The sequence below is a fragment of the Ruditapes philippinarum genome, unplaced genomic scaffold (genome assembly GCF_026571515.1).
Source record: "Ruditapes philippinarum isolate M1 unplaced genomic scaffold, ASM2657151v2 ctg279_1_1_1_1, whole genome shotgun sequence".
NCBI classification, from domain to species: domain Eukaryota; kingdom Metazoa; phylum Mollusca; class Bivalvia; order Venerida; family Veneridae; genus Ruditapes; species Ruditapes philippinarum.
Genome location: NW_026858680.1, coordinates 220,247 through 244,368, shown reverse-complemented (window position 1 = coordinate 244,368; position 24,122 = coordinate 220,247). Strand labels below are relative to the sequence as shown.

The 24,122-nt window shown below is 31.7% G+C and overlaps 1 protein-coding gene across 5 annotated transcripts in view; it reads right to left on the bottom strand.

Annotated features, from left to right (window-relative positions):
• Nucleotides 1-4,396: 4,396 nt before the first annotated feature.
• The window catches only part of LOC132753934 (uncharacterized), a 120,887-nt gene continuing 101,161 nt past the window's right edge, over nucleotides 4,397-24,122 (bottom strand). For all 5 annotated transcript variants that reach the window (XM_060744495.1, XM_060744494.1, XM_060744493.1 and 2 more), the window contains exons 2-10: nucleotides 11,526-11,693; nucleotides 9,986-10,150; nucleotides 9,432-9,547; nucleotides 8,653-8,834; nucleotides 8,102-8,255; nucleotides 7,254-7,310; nucleotides 5,504-7,025; nucleotides 5,074-5,165; nucleotides 4,397-4,861 (exon numbers count right to left, since the gene is read on the bottom strand). In XM_060744495.1, coding sequence (XP_060600478.1) covers nucleotides 4,722-4,861; nucleotides 5,074-5,165; nucleotides 5,504-7,025; nucleotides 7,254-7,310; nucleotides 8,102-8,255; nucleotides 8,653-8,834; nucleotides 9,432-9,547; nucleotides 9,986-10,150; nucleotides 11,526-11,693 — 2,596 coding nt within the window. In that variant the 3' untranslated portion in view covers nucleotides 4,397-4,721. The remainder of the gene's footprint in view (nucleotides 4,862-5,073; nucleotides 5,166-5,503; nucleotides 7,026-7,253; nucleotides 7,311-8,101; nucleotides 8,256-8,652; nucleotides 8,835-9,431; nucleotides 9,548-9,985; nucleotides 10,151-11,525; nucleotides 11,694-24,122) is intronic.

The following is a 24,122-nucleotide window of genomic DNA, read 5'->3' as shown; positions in this document are numbered from 1 at the left end:
CCAAAACATGTCAAACAGAGTACGTACTTCAAAGCTTCATTGTGAAATTTCATTTATTCACTCCTCTGTTGGATAGTAATGTTACATCATCATTAAATTTTACTTTTTAAATCATTAGTTTTACATCTAAAATCAATATTCGCAAAGTTAACGAGAAAAATCGAAGCGAGTTGAAATGAGTGTCATTGACAGGTCAATAAAATCAAACAACATGGTATACACCTTATAATTTAGACGATAATGTATTTCTATATATATATATATATATATATATATACGTATTAAAAATAACATATTTCAATTATGATAATAATAAAAAAAAATATTCATCGTATATATAAGTTAAAATGACTATAATAAATAACTACATATATGGAAGTTATTTTTATTTTGAATTAAGATCGCGTAAGAAATATTTAACAATTATTTTTTATTTCAGTGTATGTTAGTCAAACAGGCAGGTTATTATGCAAAAAGGTAAGCCAATGTAAGAATAAACATACTTTCGTATGAACGTATCTCCTATTGCGACAAATATTACACTATGAAATGTTGTTCCCTCCGGAAGTATTTCCATTTCTAAATATATACTATGCTCATCTTTTGGTAAAATACTTTTAATACAGACTTTTACTTAATAATTCTTGCTAAAAAAGGAGAGTCCACACACAATGTTTTAAGAACTGCATCATCTATAAGATGTCAGGTTGATTTGGTTCTTTCTTTAAAGAAAATGCAAGTTTGGTAAATAACAATTACACTTATCTATTATCCCTCGTACATACTCAATCAAACCGAGTCTGCAATTTTCATGTAATATTTTGTGATTAATGCTTCCGAGGAATTATTTTGTTTCCAGTTTTTTAACTATAATATGTAGAATTTTATAACTAACATATCGTCTCTGTGCATACTCAAAAGATGTTAATTTCACATTTGAAAGGAGACTGTACAACCATTATTATTAATTTCAAATGTCAACTTTGGTTAAAGTAGATCTTTGATTGTCCTTACAATAATGTAGATACATTATACATTTATCTGAGGAATTTTTCACAATTAACATTCAATCCATTATATGTCAGAATATAAGTATTTCCAAATTTACTAGACTACAATGACTAGACACATATTGCCGTACTTTTGTGACAGATATCATGCAATAATATTTAATGATTCCCAGAATGCGTCAATAAACATATAGATAATTTAAGGCCACAAGGCCCCCACGTTGCGACGCTTAAATTATTCTGTTTCATACAAAAGTAAGGAATGAATAAATAATAACGCAATTATTTTTGTAAAACATTTATGTACTGAATCGACAATCATCTTTATAATGTAAACAAAGTTTAATTTTACTGGGTACTTATTTTCACCGTCAAAGCCTATATCATAAAATTACGATCACTGCAGTACTGAGCGTTAAGCGCCACGGTCATTTGCTTGTATAGGAAATCATTAAGAGGCATTCAGTAAAAATGAAACTGTAAACAAATAAGAAATTCTATCACACCAACAAAGTATATTTATAGACTATAATGTCAATATCAGTTTACAGTTAAACACGGTTTTATCACTACACATGTTGTTATCATTAAAATGTCAAACTGGTTATGAATGTGTTATATTTGAGTTTAAGAAAATGCAACATTTTTTAGCAGTATGCTAATTTCTATATGAAATATTTGATTGCATAAATTTTCTGAAAAGTAGGAAATTCGTGCTGAATATGTCTAATTTGAATAAGAGAATGCACACAGTTAAACTACATATGAAAAGCTGTATTCCCTATTACTGGTCAAGATTAATTTCTCTTTTCTTATAAGAACTGCCAAATTTTTAATAAGTCAAGTGTGTAGAAGGAATGTATCTTCCATGAGTGTAAACATGTGTTGTACATTTACAAAAAGAGACAGTATAGTCATTTTCAATATTTCAAATGTCGAATATGAGCATAATATTTAATTCAAGTATGTTGATTAATCATAACTATACATTACTATTCGTATTTATCTAAAGGGCACATATAGCAATTAAAGGTGAGCATTTCATATTTTTAAACATCGTATACATATTCTATATATTTTCATGCAATTAAGGCCTTAAATAACGGACGGCAGATACATAGCTTTCTTCTACTAGTAAAATTTCTTTGCAGCAATGCAATAAATTCATACATACTTCGGTTTACATAATACTATCTTTTAATGTAGAACACTGTTAAACTCACGGTTTAAGAGGGTTATTTTTACAGTTTACATTATTATAAGGATAGAAAAATTCGATATCTATACATGTTTGCATTAGACTGAATGGGGTAAATAAGAAAGTCATAAATTGAATCATATTAGTATTATTTTTCATATAATTATATCACGTTTTTCATATTCAAAGAAACGCAAATAACGTTCAGTTTTGTGCCACGTTCAGAAAAGTTCAGATACACATAACGTTCGCTGATTGGTCAATTATTTACAAGAAAATTGTAACTGAGGTCAATCCGATTCACTCGTTCAGTTCACATAAATACAGACGTTCGTTTTTATTTGACACATTCCTCCTTAGCTTCAGCATTTATGAATTTACAGATATCTTAACAGAAGCATTGAATTCGGCGCAAATTGTTCAAGCAGACGTGATATGTGATCCTAATTATTTGGGCAAACCGATTTACGGTTCATATCAAACAGTAGACTATCAACAACATCAAGCACAGATACCGGTATATCAGTATCAAGGCCCACAACAGTAGTACCACCACCAGCAGCAGCAGCAACAAAAACAGCAGCAACAACAACAACAACATCAATTCAGCAAAACCTGGGGTGAAATGGTGAAACTATCTCAACAATTGATTCAAGACATGCGGTCAATGAACACCAATATGACAAATTTAGAAAATGCACTGCGTGAACGGACAGTCCCGCTGAAATTCAAGACAGATACCGTTGTCGTTCCCGTGGAATTTAAATAAGGGGAAAACAGTCACTGCTCAATGCCTGATGACTCCAGTAAATATGATAAACAAGATGCGGCGTTCAATGAACGCAACCCCCACATGACCAAGCAACAAGACCCAGCAGCAAAGAGCCCAGGCGGACCCCAAACAAAACAGGACAGGGCACAAGGCAGAACACGGACAGGCTAATCACTCAAATGATAAAAAAAATGTATCTGATAAGGGATTTATCGGAGAAAAGAAAAACAGATGTTGGACCTGGACATGGATCTCATTCAAAGATGATGAAAACGAAGTAAGACGTGTGGTGGGTTCCCCACCCCACCCCTTATATATTAAAAAAACGGCCCTTTTAAGGGCCACCCTATTTCATCCAAAACGAAAATATCTGATCATTATTGTTATACATGTACAAATTTCAAAGTCATTATACATGTATAAGTCCCTTAATTCCATATATTCACTTAAAAATTCATAATTATAATCAGAAAAATATTTACAGTAAAATGTTCATAATTCGCTGACATTAAAATTCACGTTCCCGTCATGGTCTATCATAGCTCTCTTTTGATTGGTCCATTACACCATGTCTTTTTGCTCATAATTGGTTATCATGATATCATAATTTGATATCTTGGTTAATGTTAAATGAGGTCAATCCGATCCCATGCCTATATAAAGAGCGCTCTACCATTAATGTTCATCATTTGTCAACATGGCACACACCTTACCACACACCATAGGCAACATGAAGATGGTTGAAGAAAAGATTGCGGAGATTAAAGCTCTTGAACTCAGAAGTCTACAACTGTAGGCTGAAGTTCATATACTGGTGGAGCAAGAGATGAAAAGAATGACCTACCGGTGTAGAAATACAGAGACCATGCAACAAAATGCTCAGTCATATAGAGAGAAGTCTGAAAGAGAGTTGAGACAGGAAAGACACAAACAAAATGATAGGCAAAACGACATAAGGAATCGACAGCTGCGATTCATGCCATACTTTGTTATTCCTTTAGGTCACCATCAGCAACAACGGGGAACTAAACAGACCAGTACTGAACCACTTAGTACGGAACAACACACTGAGCAACAAACAAGTGAGCACACTGACCAACAGTAAAGATTAAACCAGTGAGATACTGATGTACTGTTTAAAAGTAAAAAAAATAATAATAAAATAGGAAAATGGTTCTTTTTAGAACCAACACAATTCTTCCCGAAAAAAATATCTTTCATATATTGTCAACCTATTTATAAAAAAAAGTTTAACAAAATATACTGTACAGTAAAGTTTATTTGATAATGAAAGTACGTCTCAGGTATAATTTAAATTTGTTTACTTGATGTGTAGTACACACTGATCAATATATACATGTCAGCACAGGTTAAAAAAGGGCTTTTTAGAACACAATACTTTCATTATATGGTAAACCTTTAAAAGGGTTTAAGTGTACCCTATCCATCTATTAAAGGCCCATAAGTTTCCCCGGGCCCATAAGTTTCCCAACACAGGCCCAAAAGTTTCCGAAAGTAACATCCAGCCCATAGTGCCCGGTCCATAAGTTTCCAGCCCATAAGTTTCAGCCCATAGTGGCCCCCTTAACTACTAATGTATTCGTTATGCATGTTGTATTTATACAGTTAACATATTCGTTCAATAAACTTTTAAGGCATGTTAATCAGCACATGAATGACAATATTCAGTAGTTTTACATTATGATATGTCAGAGAGGCTTGTAACAGAAACACTATGCTACTAGGTTAATGCTATGCCGTTTTTCTTCTTGTCTTCTTTACGTTTAAATATTGGTAGTTGTATAAGGAACAAGTCTATGATTTCCACGATTGTTAACATACTGGCACCAATAAACAAACCCATAGCTCCACCAATATCACCTGAAATCAAGAAATGCCGGATTTAGACAATCATATATTTTAGCAATCACAAACTAGCATCGATGGAGGTAATTCCTAGCTGAGATACCTGTTGGGTTACAAATAAAGACTTTATTTATGCGTATCATGACACTTATGGTATTTATATATTAAATTATATGTAGTTTTAAATACTTTATCACGTATATTCAAATAAGAAAATAGATACTTACAAATTAAAGCAAAAAAGTCGTAAGCTTTGTGTTGACTTATGTATTCGTAGCTCAGCTGCCGATAGAAAATATCCAACTGTAGAAAATTCTGCCTGGAAAGTAGATAGAGATAACTTTACTAAGTGATTTTACCCGAATATGAACACACTTAAAGACAATAAAGTGACGAAACAATAGAAATGCGGTTCTACAAATTATGTGATATATAGTCTATCTTTGTAAATATAGATGAAATACATGTATAAGCGAATTGCATGTTTCGCTGTTTTATTAACCATGCCTCAAAAATTATATACATTTTGTAATCTGGCATCAAAATATGGTTATACCAGTTGTTTTAAATCACGTTTTATTTGTACTCACACAGGTTATATCACCTGTTTTAGAAATGAAAAGAAAACAAATATGCAGGATACATTTCTATACTAACTTGAGGAACTTCCCATCAACAACAATGTCATTCTTGAATTTTTCTAGATGAACAGTTACACCATCATTTGCGATAAAGAAGTCCTCATCTTTGTTAAAGACGTGTTGTCGAACATCAAGTTCATGTAATTCATTTATTTTTCCAGTCCACTCATCCAGAACTACGGAAATATTTCTCAGAAACAAAGCATTATCAGTATAGTTATAATAATCTATGGAATCTTCGTCTGTAATAATTGTTGTCCATATGTTTTTCACTGGTTTATTCAGAAGATTTGTCAAGTCGTGTATCTGTTGGCCTCTTGTTTGAACTTCTTGGAAAAAATTCCTTAAAATATTAACCAATAGTTTTGTCTCGTTTGATAAGAAAACATGAGCTAGATTCATAAGATTGCCTTCAGAGCTGACTGTATAATTTTTCATTAGTGCTATGTTTTGTTCCATATTAGGTAAAATGTTTGCGGTAATATTACTCAATAAAGTCACCAACGCATTTAAATTTTGTCTTAAATCAACAATGTTTGCATTAAAGGACGACCACTCGTTTTTAAAACTTGTCATTCTTTCCTGTATTACCCGAGTTGGCAGTTCTATCCCTTGCGAATATACAACGCTTTTACTAAACATAAATGTCCGGCACGCATACTGAAACCGTTCGTATACATAATTCAGTTCAGTATCATTTACAGTCCTGTTTTCATACGCTATTGTGGCTTGATCTATAAACATACTGAGAACGGTATCCATTAAATCAAAGTCACTGGAATTCAATTTTGGAACGTATTTCAGCATATAGTGATTGTGATGCATTGAGTAATTCATCAAAGGTTTAGGAACGATGTATGGATTATGAGCGAGCGGCAAATCTTCAAATTTATAATTAAATATTGGCGTCCCTGATATAAACGAACTAAGTAAAAGGGTTATATTTTCCCGCGCTTTTTCAGCAATTTCTTTTTTAACAGTAAGAGAGTCAAGTACAAGCTGGTACAATTCAAATCTGCTGGAATAATCTGTATTATTCTCGGTAGCTAAACGCTCGATTCGCCTTTTGTTCACTAATGCAAATTCAGCATAAGCATTTGCCACGTTATTAAGGGTTCTCTCTTCCATTGCTTCACGACCCCTTAGAAAGTTCTTTTCTATAGAATAATCTTGGTATCTATATATCCTATCTTTAACATTATACACGTCTGTCATTTCTGTAACCACCTCTTCCGTTACATTCTTTTGATTCGCAAGGCAGTTTGCAATAGAGGAAATAACCTCCTTCAATTGAGTAAACTTATCGTAAAATGTTTCTGCTATTGCTTGGAAGAATCCGAACGTGTCTTTGTCCATTTTTGACGTAATCTCTGAGGCGTTCTCAAATTTCTCAACCAATTTTGTAGCTTCTGATGACGTCAGTAGTTTGTTGACCAGATGGTTTGAAATAGAGGCGTATGATACAGAGGGATCGTAAATGGCCAAGTAACAAGGAACTGGACAACCGCAATCCTCGCGTAAAGACTTTGAAAACTCAGCTGAAACATTGTGTTAAGAAATCTTTACAAACATTCAGTTTGAATTAACGTAGTTACTTTTTCAGATTCACTCTATATCTCGTTTAAAAATGATAACATTTTATAAGGCTATATTTATTGTTATAAATATCTTTTAAAATATTATCTTTTGTCAATAGTAATCAATATAGGTGGGTCGTTAGCTTGAAAATATAAATGTGACTATAGATAAATTATTTGTACACTTACCTTTAAGATCAACGAGACAAGAGTAGTATGCGCCTAGAGTACATACTGGTATTGACCCTGTAAAATTATAATGAGTTAGTTTCATATTTCACAATGACTGACATCCCCAGTATAACGGAATACTAGTTAGACATATTTTCCGCATTGTGAAATAAAATAAACTTGTTTTACGGAAATAAGAAAATAGCTTGAAAGCTTTAGCAATTTAAAGTCATTCTTTAGTAACTTAATCCTACATAATTTGCATTTAAGTAGATTTGTATCCAATTATCAAGTTAGTACGTAGTTTGGTATTCGAATATCCAACTACCAACTACCTACCAAATTGACGCACATCCAATAAGTATTATTTCTTACATACAATTAAATGTGACTGTATACGTAACAATTATATTTTACTATAAACTGTTTGCTGCAACAATGATAATGTGTTTTTTTATATAATGTAAACTGCATGAATGTGAAAACAATGACGGACATGGACAAGATTTTTTATATAAGTCCTTTATTGGTCTCAATGCTTTAAAGGTTACACAACTGCATACATCATAACATCCACCGGTAGTGTGGTACAAGGTAAAGTTAACAAATGTTTTCTGTATGCTTAGTTGGTTTAAAAATATTTATTGCGAAACAAGTTATTGCAGTACTTTTTGCTGCTACTTCCTTGAACCGACCAGTTCTGGTGTCATATGAAGAAATATGGTCGTGACCTAAGTAGGGCTCGAATCCATGTTCCCTGGGTTGAGAGGCAGACACGTTAACCATTAGGCCACCACTCCCCTTAACATGCTATGTTTGATACATGCTTAAAACTACGCCTAGTTAAATACATATAAACAAATGACCTTTGGGGTCGGGCATGTAGATATCTCTACATCCACATGTCTTATATGCCAGATCAACTAGACAATCTAAATAACATTCCTCGGTTGTATAGAAGTCTGTGTGTGACAACTTCTTTGTATCACATTCTCCGTATGGCTTCGGAAGGTTGTCAATCTGAAAGAAATATTATTACTACTGTGCTATATATATTTAAAACAAATGGTTGATAATAATACATAATATTGATTATATTTTCAGAACTCTGATCTTATGTAATTATTTTTCGTTAATTTCGAAGTTAGTACAAAAGTGTACATTACAAATGTACATATAAAAGACACATTTTTGAAGTATTGACAAGCATGACTCTGTTTTGGGAAAATGAAGGGACACAACTCTAGATATTACCACACAAATGCATTGACACGATTATTTCTCTTTTCCATATAACTAAAATGAACAACATTTAATAAACGTATATAATTTCAAAATAAGCTAGAATACATTTGCAACAAGATCATAAAAAGCGGAAGCATACTAACAATGTATACATGTATGTTAAATGGCATACCGTCATAAACTTAACACCGACAAACGCATGTGTTCCGGTGGGCACTGCCTGACCAAGCTCGTGCACGAACGGTATTTCTCGTGAGTCATGTAATAATATCTTGATACCAGCAGAATCATGAGGGCCGGTCATGTACTCATACTGCTCAACATTCAATGTCACTCGTAACCCAGAATCTACTCCTTTATAAACACAATTTATAAAAAAGCAAATGATAAAGTATTTATATAATTTTTAATTGTTAAATCTTAATGAATCACTTCTAACGTTCAAAGGATTTTTATATTCGAAAGTAATTAATAGTTATACAGATCCTTGCAACTCCGTTAAATTGAATATAATAATAAAATAAAGCATATACATTTTTATATTATGTACAGAAATTTCTATAAGATGCTGTCTTCAAAAAATTTGTATTGCGTGCTTATCATTGATATAAACAAAACAACGGAATGGATGTCAGAGAGATATGTAGAGACAAATCATTTGGGAGTTATCTCTAATAATTGTCTTTGCATGAAAAGCAACTGTGCTTAATTCAAACCCGTTATACATGTATGTATACATAACAATTGTAATATCAAACAAGAAAAGTTGGAAAACAACATGTACATAGGCTGACACCAGAATAACTTAGAATGGCATGTTACACATGTAAAGTATATACCTGACGAGGACACCACAATAACTTTGAATGGCACGTTACACATGTAAAGTATATACCTGACGAGGACACCACAATAACTTTGAATGGCATGTTACACATGTAAAGTATATACCTGACGAAGACACCAGCATATCCTGCTTCTTCTTCTTGAAAATATAACATACACCATGGTCTGTTAGGATCATTTCAAAGTCTTCATGACTACAGTTGCCATTCTTCCATACACAACTAGCACAAAATAAATCATTGAATTTTATATAATATCTCAGCAGTTTGTAACAAATGGTAATCACTAATACTAATTGAATGATTTCCATTCGATATTGTTAAGACATCATTGAGCAGCTCGGCAATTTACTTTTTGAAGTCAATTCTTTTTTCGTAAATTTGACATAAGAAATGCACGAAACTTTCAAGACGTGTAGATATTCAACAGTTTTCACAGACGTTGACGCCATGTTATCCGATTTTTGCGATATTTTATTTGTCGTTCTTAATTCAGAAACCGTCAATGTGGTGTAATTACAAACATAACTGTTTATATTTATAGAAATAATTTTCTGTATTCTTTTTGGTTACTAAAACCAAAAGAAGTAACTACTTTTTATACGTGCACAAGTTACTGCATAAATCATAAACTGCATACAAAATATGTTGCATCATTACCTTAATATGAAGTCTTCTTTTGTATGAGCAAGAGAGGTATATAATTCTTCTACACTAAGATCTGTAGCGTTAAATTGTTCCAGTTGTTGCAGGGAGATGGTTCCAGTGGTTGAGAAAAGGAGTTCTATTAGTCTGTATCTATGAGTTTCAGACGCTTTAGTTGCTCTGTATAAGTGAATATACATTAAAGAGTAAGTACATAATATATATGGTAGACAATGTTGGGAAATATCTCGTGCACTGCAATTACCTGTTTGATGTAGTCCTCGTTGCAAATCAGAATATTATCAATATTTATAGCATTTCATGAGGTTGTATACAAAGAAGGGTATATTCTTTATAACTATAACCTATAACTTATTACAAATCAGTTAACTTATGCCTAGGTCACAATTAGTGTCCAACTTTATTTGTCATCCAAAGACAACTCTGTATTTCTTAAATATTCTGTGCGTTAATTTTCATAGACGAACAAAAGTCGATACTATATATATAAGTCCGTTCATAGTCGACTTCTTTTTTCCATAGTACTTCATAGAACCGCATAGTGACGTAATAAAGGGAATAATAGTGAGGCCAAATAATGCTTGACACTAAGTATGTTAGTATTCATCCGAAGTTGTCGAATTTTCTTATTTCTGTAGAACAGCAGGGATGAACACTAACATATACATAAAACGGCCGCCGATTTAACGATTTTTACAACATCGGCTCAAAAATGCCAGACGATTTTAAATCTGATATCTTGCGTGGTCATGAATGAAACTGTCGCCGCGCGATTTTTTGCCAAATTGATGTTACAGAAAGCATTCAAAGACCGGGCGGTCGCTGCCCGATGTCCGGACGGCGTCTGTGCGATTTATAAATGCTCGGACGGTCACCGCTTATGCGCAGGGCGGTAAAGGCTTGACATTTTATGATGTTGTTTTAAAAATCAGTCAGTGGTCAATATGCCAACAAAGGAGGCAGTTGAGAGAGACAAAATGAAGACCAAGCAAATAATGCAACAATTGTAGTTTGCCTTTTTCTTAATAATAATCCGAGTATCCGTTCTTGCTCGACCATAAAGTTTATGTTAAATCCAAAGGAATTCACAGATACATTTTAGGCAACTACAAACAACGTAAGCCGCAATCACAACAAAGTCAAGTCGCGCGATCGCCGGACGACAATCCGATAACCGCCCAGTGCATGTGCATAAATATTCCGGGTACCGAGCGATACTTGCTGCCAACTGATGTCAATTCGGGCGCCGGGTGGGCCTAGACGATGTCCGTATGATCCCTGCCAGATGACCTTTCAACTCACTGACCCCAAATATTATCGCCCGGATGCCGTTAGCTTTGAAATAGTACTTAAAACTCGACGGCGCCCGCCCAATGAGCAAACTTTTTAGCTGCTGTCGTCCGATTGTCAAGGTGGCCGGACAGGTATAACGAGTTTTTTGAGAAATAGACGCCGCCCGGCGGCCGTGTGTCATTTGTGACAGTGACATTATAATTAGGGCATATGCCATCCAAATATTGTCATCACACTATACCTGAAAGCATTTTGATTACAGATTGTGACCGCAGGAAAATCAAGCGTCTGGTTGTAATTGATCTTGACGTTCACAGCGATTGGACGCTCGTAGAAATAGCCAACCCTGTCGATAATTTGAAGTATAACACCAGTAAGACAGACAAGTACAAAGATCAACCACATAAACCTGTCAAATAAACAAGAAAATACGTTGAATATTTATGTTGTTGCTTTTGTTGTTGTTGTTGTTGTTTTGTATTTTGCATTTAGAGTAAATTACTTGAAAATTTCGGGCATGAAGTTAAATCTAGCTTATACAAATGTGATGTACATGTATGTCCTTGAACATCATTTTGTGACTTTGGATAACACGGGGTACAGTTGATATAATAATAAGAATTTCTCATTTTTTTAAACCTAGAACAAATCAGAATCAGCGGATCTTATTGTAAAGACACAAAACAATATACATATTTAAGACTTGAAACAAACGATACACAATTTTGGCAACGGGAACTTTAAATTTGAGACTTCAATCTGCGATTTAAATTAACAAATTATTTCATACATTTCACGATGATTAAATGATTATTTGGGAGCGGTGGCATTAAGTTGTGTGAATGAATCTGTTCAATGCAAGCGATTAACGTTTCATGGCATATTGTTCAAATTCTTTTGAACCACAAGCATTTATAAATACTCAATTTACAATCCCCTGATTATAAGGTGCTTGACCGTCTCTGAAAATGTTGGACAAATGGTCAATATAACCAAGCTTAAACCAACTATCAATCACTGAAATGTAAAAAGCTGTTTATCTGCGTGAGATCAAAACCAAGTATTGATCATATTATTATTATTACTAGTAACTACAAATACGTCAAATTAAAAGTCACCAGTTTCAATGGACTAGTGTCTAGAGAATTATACTTTTGTAATGTGTCTCATAGGTATGCATATTAATGATCTATTTCTGACGGCTACAATTAACTCGTGATTTATGGAAAGTAGAATCGTATTAACAGTATATATTGGTCAAAATTTTATTCACATTAGCACAGTTTCAGGAAACGGACATTGAGGTTTGTATAAAGGCATCCAGAGATTCCGTAGTCCGGTACATATGTACCAGTCTAGCTTGTGGCTGTGGCTTATGTGTTTACAGTACAGTTTTTTAATTGGGATTTTTTTCTTATAATAACGCCGATATTCACAGGATAAAATTGGCGTATATATAAATATTGACACAGTCAATGTATATTTAAGAAAGATGTCCCTTTTCTGTCCCCCTCCCCCCAAAAAACAAAACAAAGACAAAAAAGAAACAAAAACAAAAAGAAATAAAACAAACAAACGGCTTGGCTTAAATAAGTTTATAACTCATTCCAAATTCTTTAAAACTAATAATGCATAATGCTACAAGTAATGATGTATTGTAATTAAGATAAGAATCACAATAGTTAAATCATTTTTGTGAAGAAATTGTTCACTATTCGATGTGATGTCGACGAACATTATATGTTCATTTTTATGAAAAAGTGTCAGTTCTTTTCATTTGTGTAATAAAACTACAATAAACAAAATTAGATGAGGCGAATATACAAAAATAGTAATTGTGTAATACATGTTCTTTTCAGATTCGTTCATTCCGCATTTCGTTACACAGAAACCGGTTTCGTCTGCTTTTTACACGCGAAAATGCGTTGCCATTAAAAAAATTAAGTGGTTGTCACTGCAATCAGTTGTTTCTACATGTCGCCCCGAGACACGTTTGATCAAAAACGTGTTACAATGGCGCATGCATCCTTGATTATACAGGTTAATGCATGTTTATTTCCCCGTAGAAAAGTTATTGTCGGATACCTACGGCCGAACCAGCCAGATATTCGGTCGATAAGAGGTGTGTCAAAGACAGCTTTTTGATTAGTTGCCTCACGATTTCATGAGGCGATTATAACCAATCAAAACGCTCGTTCTATACGACGTTTAGTGAAACGTTAATTCTAGACAAAAATAATTGTGGAATAATTTAGATTGGGAATAGTTTTGCCTTTTATATTTGCAAGACACGTGAAAAAGGTTAACTCCGTGGGCGCTCTATTTTGTTTCTGATAGTTGTTTACCTTTGCTGTCCAAGAATATAAAATTTACTAAACACTATTTCATTAGTCAATATTTTACGCACCTGAAGCTGTTTATCGATACAATTTGATTCATTTTTACCCTTGGTTGATTACATGTTATGTTACAGCATGTAATGTTACATGTTAATCAACGGTTGGTATCCGACGATGACGATAAGTACACTTGCTATAGCAGATTCAATGCAAGAATTGTATTTATAATTGATTATGAAAAATACTTAGTAGTATGATGGAATATCGGAACAGTTGTTAATTTTTTACTATTTTAATCGTTATGAAAAGAATAACAGAATAACACTCTAATGGACGAGGAAGTTATATAGAAATTTCTAAACGTAATTAAACAAATGTCAATTAGGTATATGTTTATAATTTACAGAAATGCACACATGATGAAACATTTGTAACTATAAGTAACCGCTTTTTACACAGTTACAGCTCGACATTCATCACCGGACCTTTCACTTCCTAGCTTACATATTACGAGTTATAGAGTTATTAAAATAAATATGAAAGTTTCTTAAAATTGAAATAACAGTACCAAAAATGAATTTGAAAATACGAAATACGTCTATAAAAATAAATTGACATATAAATAAAATGATGATTAATATACCCATCGATGCTATGCCATTATTGCTTACAAGGTTAAAACGATTTAGATCGAAAATTACTTTCAGACAATTAAATAATTATAAATTCAAATTATAGCGGATAAATGAATATACAAAATGTACTTCATGTATGCATGAAATATTACTATGAACATCATCAAGACAAATGTAATGTAAATGCAAATGTATGTAGACGTTTAAAAATGATCCGCCATACTCACATTTTAAATTATTTTAGCTATCTACTATACTTTACCTGCGGACAAAAGATTCCGATTCGGTGACATACTTGATTCCATGGCAAGAAGTATTCTGAGCAAAATACGTCATGCACTTTTTCACGTGAGAAAATTTGCTAGCTATAAGTTTACTATGAGCCATAATAAACAAAATCCTCCGTACTAACTACACAATATTAAACTTGTATAATTCTTTCACAAATGTATTCAGATTCCATCGTTTGATGTACTGTCTAGATGATTATTTGTATATTATATGCTGCTTTATTCTTCGTTTGTATATTACACTATTCGTTTAATTCAAATTGCCTTATGAGTATGGCGAACAGTAATTTTTATCCAAATGCAAATGCAAAAAGGTAAAACAATTATCATGATCAGTTCACGAAGAACAGGCTTTTAAAATTATTTAAAGATAACATATCGTCGGTTTAATTCAAATAGTTCACGCTTTTAGAATGACTTTTTATTGTATCAATCTATTCATATATTAGTATAATACGTTCTCAATTTATTACAATAAAAATGTCTTAAAACCACGCCGCTTTTACATCAAAATGATTTTTATTTGTTCATCAGTATTTATTTGTTAAGTAGCTTTTACACTTATTGTCATGATACATAGATACATAAACATGAAAGAAGTCGCAAACATTGAATCATACAGATTAATATCTGAGAAAATGTAAACACATAAGATGATTGAGATTTCATTTATTATAAGCACTCAAGCAAATGACATATTATGCTGACAATAAATAGTCATAACACAGTGTATAGAAATAAAGACATTTCGAAACACAACTTTTATTTATGACAGTCAAGAATGATATTCCATTAGGTAATTACTAAAAGAATAGCTTTTTATAATAAAACTTATATTTTGAAGCTTTGCACTTTTCAAAAATATTATTACACGCTCTGTGAATTAAAACTACTACACCACATTGTTTGGGATATAGACTTGATATAAAAAAACTGCAGGCCAAATACTTAAAACAAGAACTTTGTAAGATAATAGCCAATTACTTAAACAAGAACTTTATAAGATAAATATGTACATTTATTGGGGTGGTGTAACATAACTTTACAATAAGCACATTAAAACAATTTATTTCAAACTAAAATGTTTACTAAACCTCCGAAAGATAGATCCTGCTCCCAGACAATATTTCACTCCATGTAATGTCGTGGATTCTGCCCAATTCTTAATGTAATATCTCCAATCATGTTTTGACACTTTGTCCTTCTCAACACTGACATTGTCATCAGATAATATAGGTTTTACTTGAATACAAGTCACAGAATTTGGTTCAATTTTGGTTTTCATTTTTATCATGTTCTTATATGTTATCTCTAAATCCTTTCAGATACTGTCAGTAAACTAAACAAACCTATCAACTACTAACTATGTTTTACATTTAATATAGTTCTTTTTATGTTGTTCACTTATCTATATACATAAAGCGACTTTACTACTTCAAAATATTGTCCGTTAATGAATGTAGCTCTAAATTCGTACAATACACCAGCATCAAACAATGAGGGTAATATCAAAAGTCACAAAGGGAGTTATAACCGAAAACGATACATACAATGTTTCATCAACATGAAGTATTAGAGATCTTATACGATCCAATCAAAAACATATATTAAGCATTTTATGTAATTTATTCTCAAAATACAGATATGGACACTGACATTTCTTGCCTATGTTTTCGGCATTCAGATTGATTGAAAAACAAAGTCAGACAATAAAATCACAGTTGCTGACTTAAATTCTTACTATTTTAGACGGAATTTATCAATAGCTTATCTATAGAAGTGGCCAAGGATTTTCATTGAGACCCCTACTCAAGTCCAATTGGGCACTCAATTGGGGTCTTTTAACATCATCCCCAAGTGATTAAGTGGTGTGAAACATAGACATGAACGTGTCATTAGATCATGCGCTGAGCCAATATTTTTTTCTTTATATTTCTAAACCTTGAAACAAATTATTTAATTGATGGTAAATAAATAACAATATCAGTCATTGTTTGGAAGTTTCATACATATAAAACCTTTATGTCTAAAACTATAATTCATAACGAAAACTTTAACTTTTGGAAGAAAATGCGCAAATATTTTCAGGTTTCCTCGTTGTTTGCTGCTCTCCTAGTGCAAGCCTACAAATATTTTAATGACCAAAGATGAAATCTGCTGTTAAATTTAACTACCGTATAGGACAGGATAGAGCCCAAACATTGACAGAATGAAAGGGGAAAAAACAAGTGTGTTAGTGCTGAAAAAATTATTTTACCTAACAGCTTTAGAACAGAAGACCAATTTACATGTTTTATTAGAATGATGATAAATAATTTACTATATGGCAAGCATTGTTTAATATTGCATTTCAGTCCCATGAACTAATATTTGAAACACCCCTCAGATTAATTTATTATGCAGTCATTTAAAATTAAATATTTATCAATAAATCAGATCAAATTAGTACCATTCACACTAAGATATCACAATAGTTCATCCATTGTGATGACAGTTATAAAATTCCATTTAAATACCAGTCACGTTCCAATACTATCCTATATATGTAAGTATTGTGATGGTTTGGGGGATTTAGTTTCGAGGCGCATGAATGTCTAACACCGGATTCATTTTCTTCATAAACCATCTTTCTGTATACCAAATCATTTGACTGATTTACTCAATTGTTTGATTATAAAATATTAATAAATCAAAGGGCTGCAGCTCTATGGTATTTTCTGATCTTTGCAATCTAAATCATACTGACTATCTGTATGTACTTTCCTGTATAAGTTTATTTTTATATACTATAATTCATCTTGCGCAGCGACAGCGTTTTGATTTTCTTCTAAAACAGTTTGAGATTGATACATATGGAATTTTGCATGAAAAAAAATAGAATTGCCTCGACTAGGATTTGAACCATAGGCCTCTCACACCCTCAACGAGACCGCTTACCTCTGCACCACGGCGAAATTATACATATGTTCATTGAATAAAAACGAATACATTATGTAATTCTCAATTGAGAATTTCCATTTCGTGTTTGTAATCCTTATTAATTTCGAGGTATTTTGTTCACGATAAACGTGTTGTTTAACACTGATGAAAAAAATTTATCGAAAATCTTCTCGCCAAAACAGTCCGACATGTATATATATGTATTCCACTACTCGACAGTCAGATTAATTTGTGTACTACGCTCTGGAGTATTCGGTAATCGGCATAGCCAAAAATAGCATTTTCATTGATTAAAATGATATTCATGATAATCCGAAGCTTTACGGAAATAGCCGAACATTTTTCATTGGGTAAAAAAGATATTCATCCGCGAAATTTGTGATTGTAACCTCATATTTTTATTGACTAATCTAAACTTTTAATGCACTGTAATTCGTTAAATGCCTACATTAAAAATATTTTTCTTTTAAATTGCTGGTTTTTAAGCAGTTTTGAGAGAGAACTACTTTGCGTTGTTAGGACTGTGAGGAAATTTTGTGTTAGACCGTGGATGTTAGCTATGTATTTACTGATCTTACGATCAGAAAATACAAAAACGTTATGGTACAAAATACTACCTGAACTGTTGTGCGTTTGTTAACCAAACAGATAAAAAATGTCACATGACAAAGGCACGTTTGTTACTTAAATCAAATTAGAATATAGTGGTTTCTAATAGAAAATTGGCCAAATGGTCATCCTCCTTTTACTTGCCGTTTAAGTAATTTTCTACAAGATCAGCATAATTAACGGAGATATTCTTCATTAGTAAATGTAACATTTATTATTATATACTAAGTGTTTTTATTATAACTAATTATGATATATCCAGTCGTTATCGTAAATCTCTAGCTGATTAACCAATCTGTTGATGTGTTTTAATGCATTTATACTCTAGATTCTCTAGAGTATAACATGTTTATTATAGTCACGGGGATCATTAAAAATTAAGTACAACGAAAGCTTCGTTTTGTTGTTGTTTATTTATCAATCCTTTTTTAAGTAGGAAGCTTTTACATTGATTAATTGGTTCATATGAAAGTAGTTATAAAAGAAGCACACTGTCGGTTTGTTTTTACTCCTTCTATGTCTCAACGGGTTAACAAAGCATTCCCAAGCGTGCTTACAAACTTACAAATATTTTTCGTCAGTTCTTTTAACAAATAATTTCCAATTGTTGTATCGCTATATAAGTACAGATATTTCAAGCAAGTCTTTAAATATATGACTTTATCCGGAGTCTTATGGGAGGCAACTCTTCCGGGCATGTAGGTTCTGACCACGCGGTGTCTACGCAATTATTTACTACGTCATCAGGAAAGCACGTGGAGACATTCTCTCTGCATTGGATTTCGGCGAAGCAGGTCACGTTTTTTAGTGCTCTTACAAAAATATTTTAACACCCACCCATCCCTTCCCTGTTTTCCAAGCTCACATAAAGTAAATGTATATTATACTGTTACTATTATACATGTATAAAATTGAAACATATGCTTCGCTCTAGTTTTGTTTTTCCAGGAGTGTATGATCATCCAAACTACCATTTAAGAAATCGGCATGACTGGCTGCGTTGTGGGCTCACTGAAGATTGCCAATTTGTGATGTCAAATAGACAAAATGGAAAGCAATGCTTGTGAGACAGACTGTCAGTGTGACTATCATATTAAATTCATACATCAGATAATTAGAGATATTACAATTGCTTTCGTGAACACTTGTGTTTTAAATTAAGTATTCCAAGTCGTATGACATTTAAGGTAGTAATTGATTTTATTTGGTACAAATGTTTTAGAAGGACACTAGTGCATTCAAAAGGACATCAACAATTTATCAGTGGGCATTTATATGCATTTGTTAGGCATTCTAGTGCTTATTTTATCAATTTGTATAAGAATATCAAGAAATTTGATAAATTATATTTTACATTATTTGTATTTGCCATAATGCTACTTGCATTTGTTAAGTAAAAAGTGTTTTTACATTGTAATTAACAGTCAGTCAGAGCCATACTACATGCCAAACTTATAACAATAATATATTAAAGAAAGTTTAAAGGTTACATTTGTTTTATTAATTTATTAAGGTAATAAGATCTCCGGATAAGTACAATTAAAGAGAATAATATTGATAAAATGACCAACTTAATCATACAAATAGCGTTTCAACTATATTTGATATGAATAATATATATTCGGTTCACGATGCTTGCTTTAGGAAAAGCCGGGATGATAATGTTGCCCGTTTAATTATGCCTAAATCATCATGCTCATCATGAATAAACTGAATAAAACGAGGTATATATGTTTTCTAAAATTGCAATGTTTTTGTGATATCATTGTGCCTTCAAAACATTTATTTTTGAGACCGGAAGTATCATAGTTTAACCATTTAAAGCTTTCGTTAGCACATCAACTTTAGTTATCTCATTAAGATCCATTGTCAATCTTTTTCATTATTATTATTATTATTATTATAATTATAAAAAGGATTTGTCTGGAAAAAAGGCATAAATGTTTGAATAAACAGTAAAACGTAAAGAAATATCTGCATGAAATTGTTTTTGTAAAGTATTTAATGACACAAATAAATGTAATTTGATATATGAATGTGTATTATTTAAGGTACGTTTAAGTAACACAAAAACACATACTTTCTTATCCTTCCGTCGGCATTAGCTATGTATTTTACTCCGTGAAGTGTTGTATTCCGAGCCCAATCCCTCATCAAAATACAATCATTGACTTTGCTTTCGTCGTCGGACATTCCCGCACCAATGTTATTTTGTAAACGACGGTTACTAAGAATTTTCATTATCTATTGTTTATAGAATTAAACAAACCGTAATACATTAAAATCATTTTGTCTGCACTAGTTAAAAGGACATTAAACTAAACGATATCACTTGTAAACGGTAAAATGATGTTCAGAAATTCATTGGCCGATGAATATTCTACTTTGAACACAACAAACTGTTCTATTACAAAATATTTTACTGATATTTTAAGTTTGGTTTTAACCATTTAGTAGTAAAATTTAAGCATGTGCTGTTTACTCAAATTCAAAAATATTTCTTTCTTCATTAAAATTCCTTTTAAAATTCATCAATAATTAAGTAAACTAAAGGCAGCAGATATAGCTTTATACACTTTAATGAATATTTCCCTGATAACGAAAAACATTGATAATTTTTGCCACATTTAGATTCGGAACGCTCGTGCAAATGGTGATAAGACAAAATAAACGATATGCGTTAATCCCAAGGTAAATGATATGTGAAACATCAAGGGTTTCAATTAGGAACTCTTTTATTCTATAAAGTAAACGTATAATTGCAATATTTATCAATCAATAGTAGTAATAATGAGTTATTGACGAAAAAGCAACGAGTATTAAAAACGTTGGCATTCAATATTGATCGAATTAATTTAACAATTAAATAAAGTGATTAGGAAATCAGAAAGCGAACAATTAAACATTATTTGTTTGTACATAAGCAAAAGCATCTAATCAATTTATTGACAAAGTTATCCGACGCTATTCTATGTCAAGGGATAAAATAATAGCATCAATTTAGGAATGAATTTATTTTTATTTTTCTAACACGTTGTACATAAAGAATAAAAGTGCTTCATACAGCATTACTCATATCAAAACATTTATGTATGTTTTAATAATACACTATTTTTCCTAGCAGAACATAATCTATTTATACTGTAGTACTTTTAGAAAACATACAATGACCTAAGAATTTACGATAAAAATATTTTTTCTGTACTTCTTTTACTATTCTTTATTTAATCATTTTCTTTTTCTATTTGAATAGTGGGCTTATTAAATTTGAAATGAAAAGCATGCATTCTAATAAGTGTATTTAAAGAGATCGTTTTCTTTAGCTAAGGAAAATAATGACAATACCCTCTTTGAGATTATGCTTAATCTTAATCTATTGGCTTACGTTACTTTAATCTTACAATTATCTTTTAGAAAATCTGTAAAATGCGTATTCCCATGTATTTGAATTATGTTATAATAGTTTTGGTTATGTTCAGACGGCAATTGGAAAATGATGCAGACTTTTACTTTTACTGATGAAGGAAGATTCAAATTACTAATCTTTAAAAAAATTTAAAAGCGCCCGCTTAATATTGACATGACCTTAAATCACAGTCTGATAAGGGACATTCAATAAGTCATTAAAAACAAGAGAGAGACCGTCTACTAATTACCGGGGTTCTGTACTTAAATTCATGCTTGAACAATAGCATTTTTTGTAAATATTTTACCTTCTGAAGCGTGAATGTGCTCCTCCAACATAACGGACTCCATGGAAGGTGGTATTCTGTGTGAACTCTTTAATAGATCTTAACATTTTAATGGAGGTTAATATAAAAAGGAAACTAATAATCCGAAAAAAAAATAGCACGTTCTTTTAAAACTTTACATTTCGTTAATTTCCTTTTATATTAGCAATGCTTTCGCAAACATTGCTTCAAACATTGTATAAATCGTGATGGGTCAATTGTTTCTTACACGGCTTTACTAAATATTGCTGTAAGTAATCTTTAATCAGATTAAAATTTAGTCCTTTGATTGTAATACAATAACAGCTAAATTTTGAACTAACGGCGACAATACAGAAAGTCACGATATATAACGAATGAGTTTAAATACTTAATATTTCTTTACATACAATCTATTTATCTAATATATTTTGGTAAAGTTGCAAAGGAATTTGACACAAAATTGTATCAAATGCATATTTAGGTTAATTTGAATAACATTGGAGTTATTTTTGTAAAGAATATTCTGCACTATTTTATGATGGAGGAGTCGATTGCGATAACAATTACTATTCACAATTTTGTCCCTTCCACAATTGATCGGCACACACGTAATAATAAGCTGTCAAATTTTTAGTGTACTTAGTAGTTGATTAGTATGGACAATTTACTACTAGTTTAATAAGCCTATAAGCTCAATTATCTTTCTGCGCAATTAAGTCTAAAATGCTTCATTCTGTCCTTCAGTGTTTATAACTTACGAGTCTTCTCCATGAAACTATTTCGAATTCAGTTGAGAAACGACCTTGCACAATAACATCAATTATAGTTGTATATTAAAAAATATATCAACAATAATTTTTATTGAATATATTCTAATTCACTTAAAGCAATTTCAAATTGATAGGATAAATATATAGTACTTTTAGCCAAGTACATGAATCACTGTTACATGTTTCCGTTATTCCGGATAATGTGTTTAAAGCCAGCTCGAGCGTAAACGAATTCCATAACATAGTGGCTAGGGCTGTCATTCCACAGACAGATTCGTTGTAATTTGTATCGAAATAAAATTTTTCATATACATTATCGGGGCATGCCAGTTATTTCTATTGTGAATAAGATAGTAAGGATATATATGGTCTTTTTATAAGTTCTTATTGCTTTTTTACCCTTGAAATCTAGTATAGCTGGTAAATGTTACCTTAAATAGCCATACAAAGTGCAAGCAAAATAATTTTTTAGAAGATCTCAGATCTAGTTACCTAAATTAAATGATAAGATCTCGGTGTCCACTATTTTAAAAGACACAACAACATCAGCTATTCATGACCTATGGTTATTGAAACAAGTTCAAAATTACAACTGATTCTTTTAAACAACGACCGTTCAAGCGGAAGAGGTACATACCTTGTATATTTAACCAATACTTTATTTAGTAATGTGCACAGATTGAAATAAGTTATCAAACATAATTCAATTCACAAAAATAATGATAAATCAGTATAACTGTCTATTAACATTTTCTGTATCAGTCTTGTACCAATGTGACAATGTTATTCCTTCTAAAACTAAATCGTAATATTGTGTGACAACAGATACCTGCAAAGTATTTACAATAGTATTTTGAAAATAGGAAAAACTATTTTCACTGTGCGTATTCTTTGTTGAGTCAGTTATTGAAGTAAATATAAAATAAATTAAGTCATACAAAAGTGAAAATACAGTTTGAAAAACCCGGAATATTTTCAAAAAAGTGTATCAATCACTGTTAAGAGACGAAAAGGAGAACTTTTAATATTCCATGTATGTAAGTCATATTAGCTTCCAAATTTTGTCCATTAATTTAATGAAACCTAATTCTGTCTTTTACAGTTTAAAATTAATTTCGAATTTAAATTCAATATTTATTAAAGACAAAAACTGTTTGCTTTTCCCCAACAATTACATGCAACGATATTGTCAAAATTATTACAAAATATGCATACATAAATCAACAAAAGCATAAAATTGCTTACTTCTCGGTCATCGAATTTGCTTTGACTATGTACTTGACGCCATGAACGGTTGTATTGTTCGCCCATTCCATCAAAGACTTAAGCCGTGTTAATCTATAGTCCTTATAAACCATTCCGCAATCGAAATGTTTCAGAATAAAGTTACAATTAAAAAGTAAAGTTAGTAAGTTTCAAACTGGCACTGACACTAGAATCAGTGACAAATATTTGCTTTTTTCTAAATTGAAGTTGAATGCTGTACAAAGATATAATGTAATGTGAGAATAAAAATGTTGCTAAATTCCAATGCATTTTAAG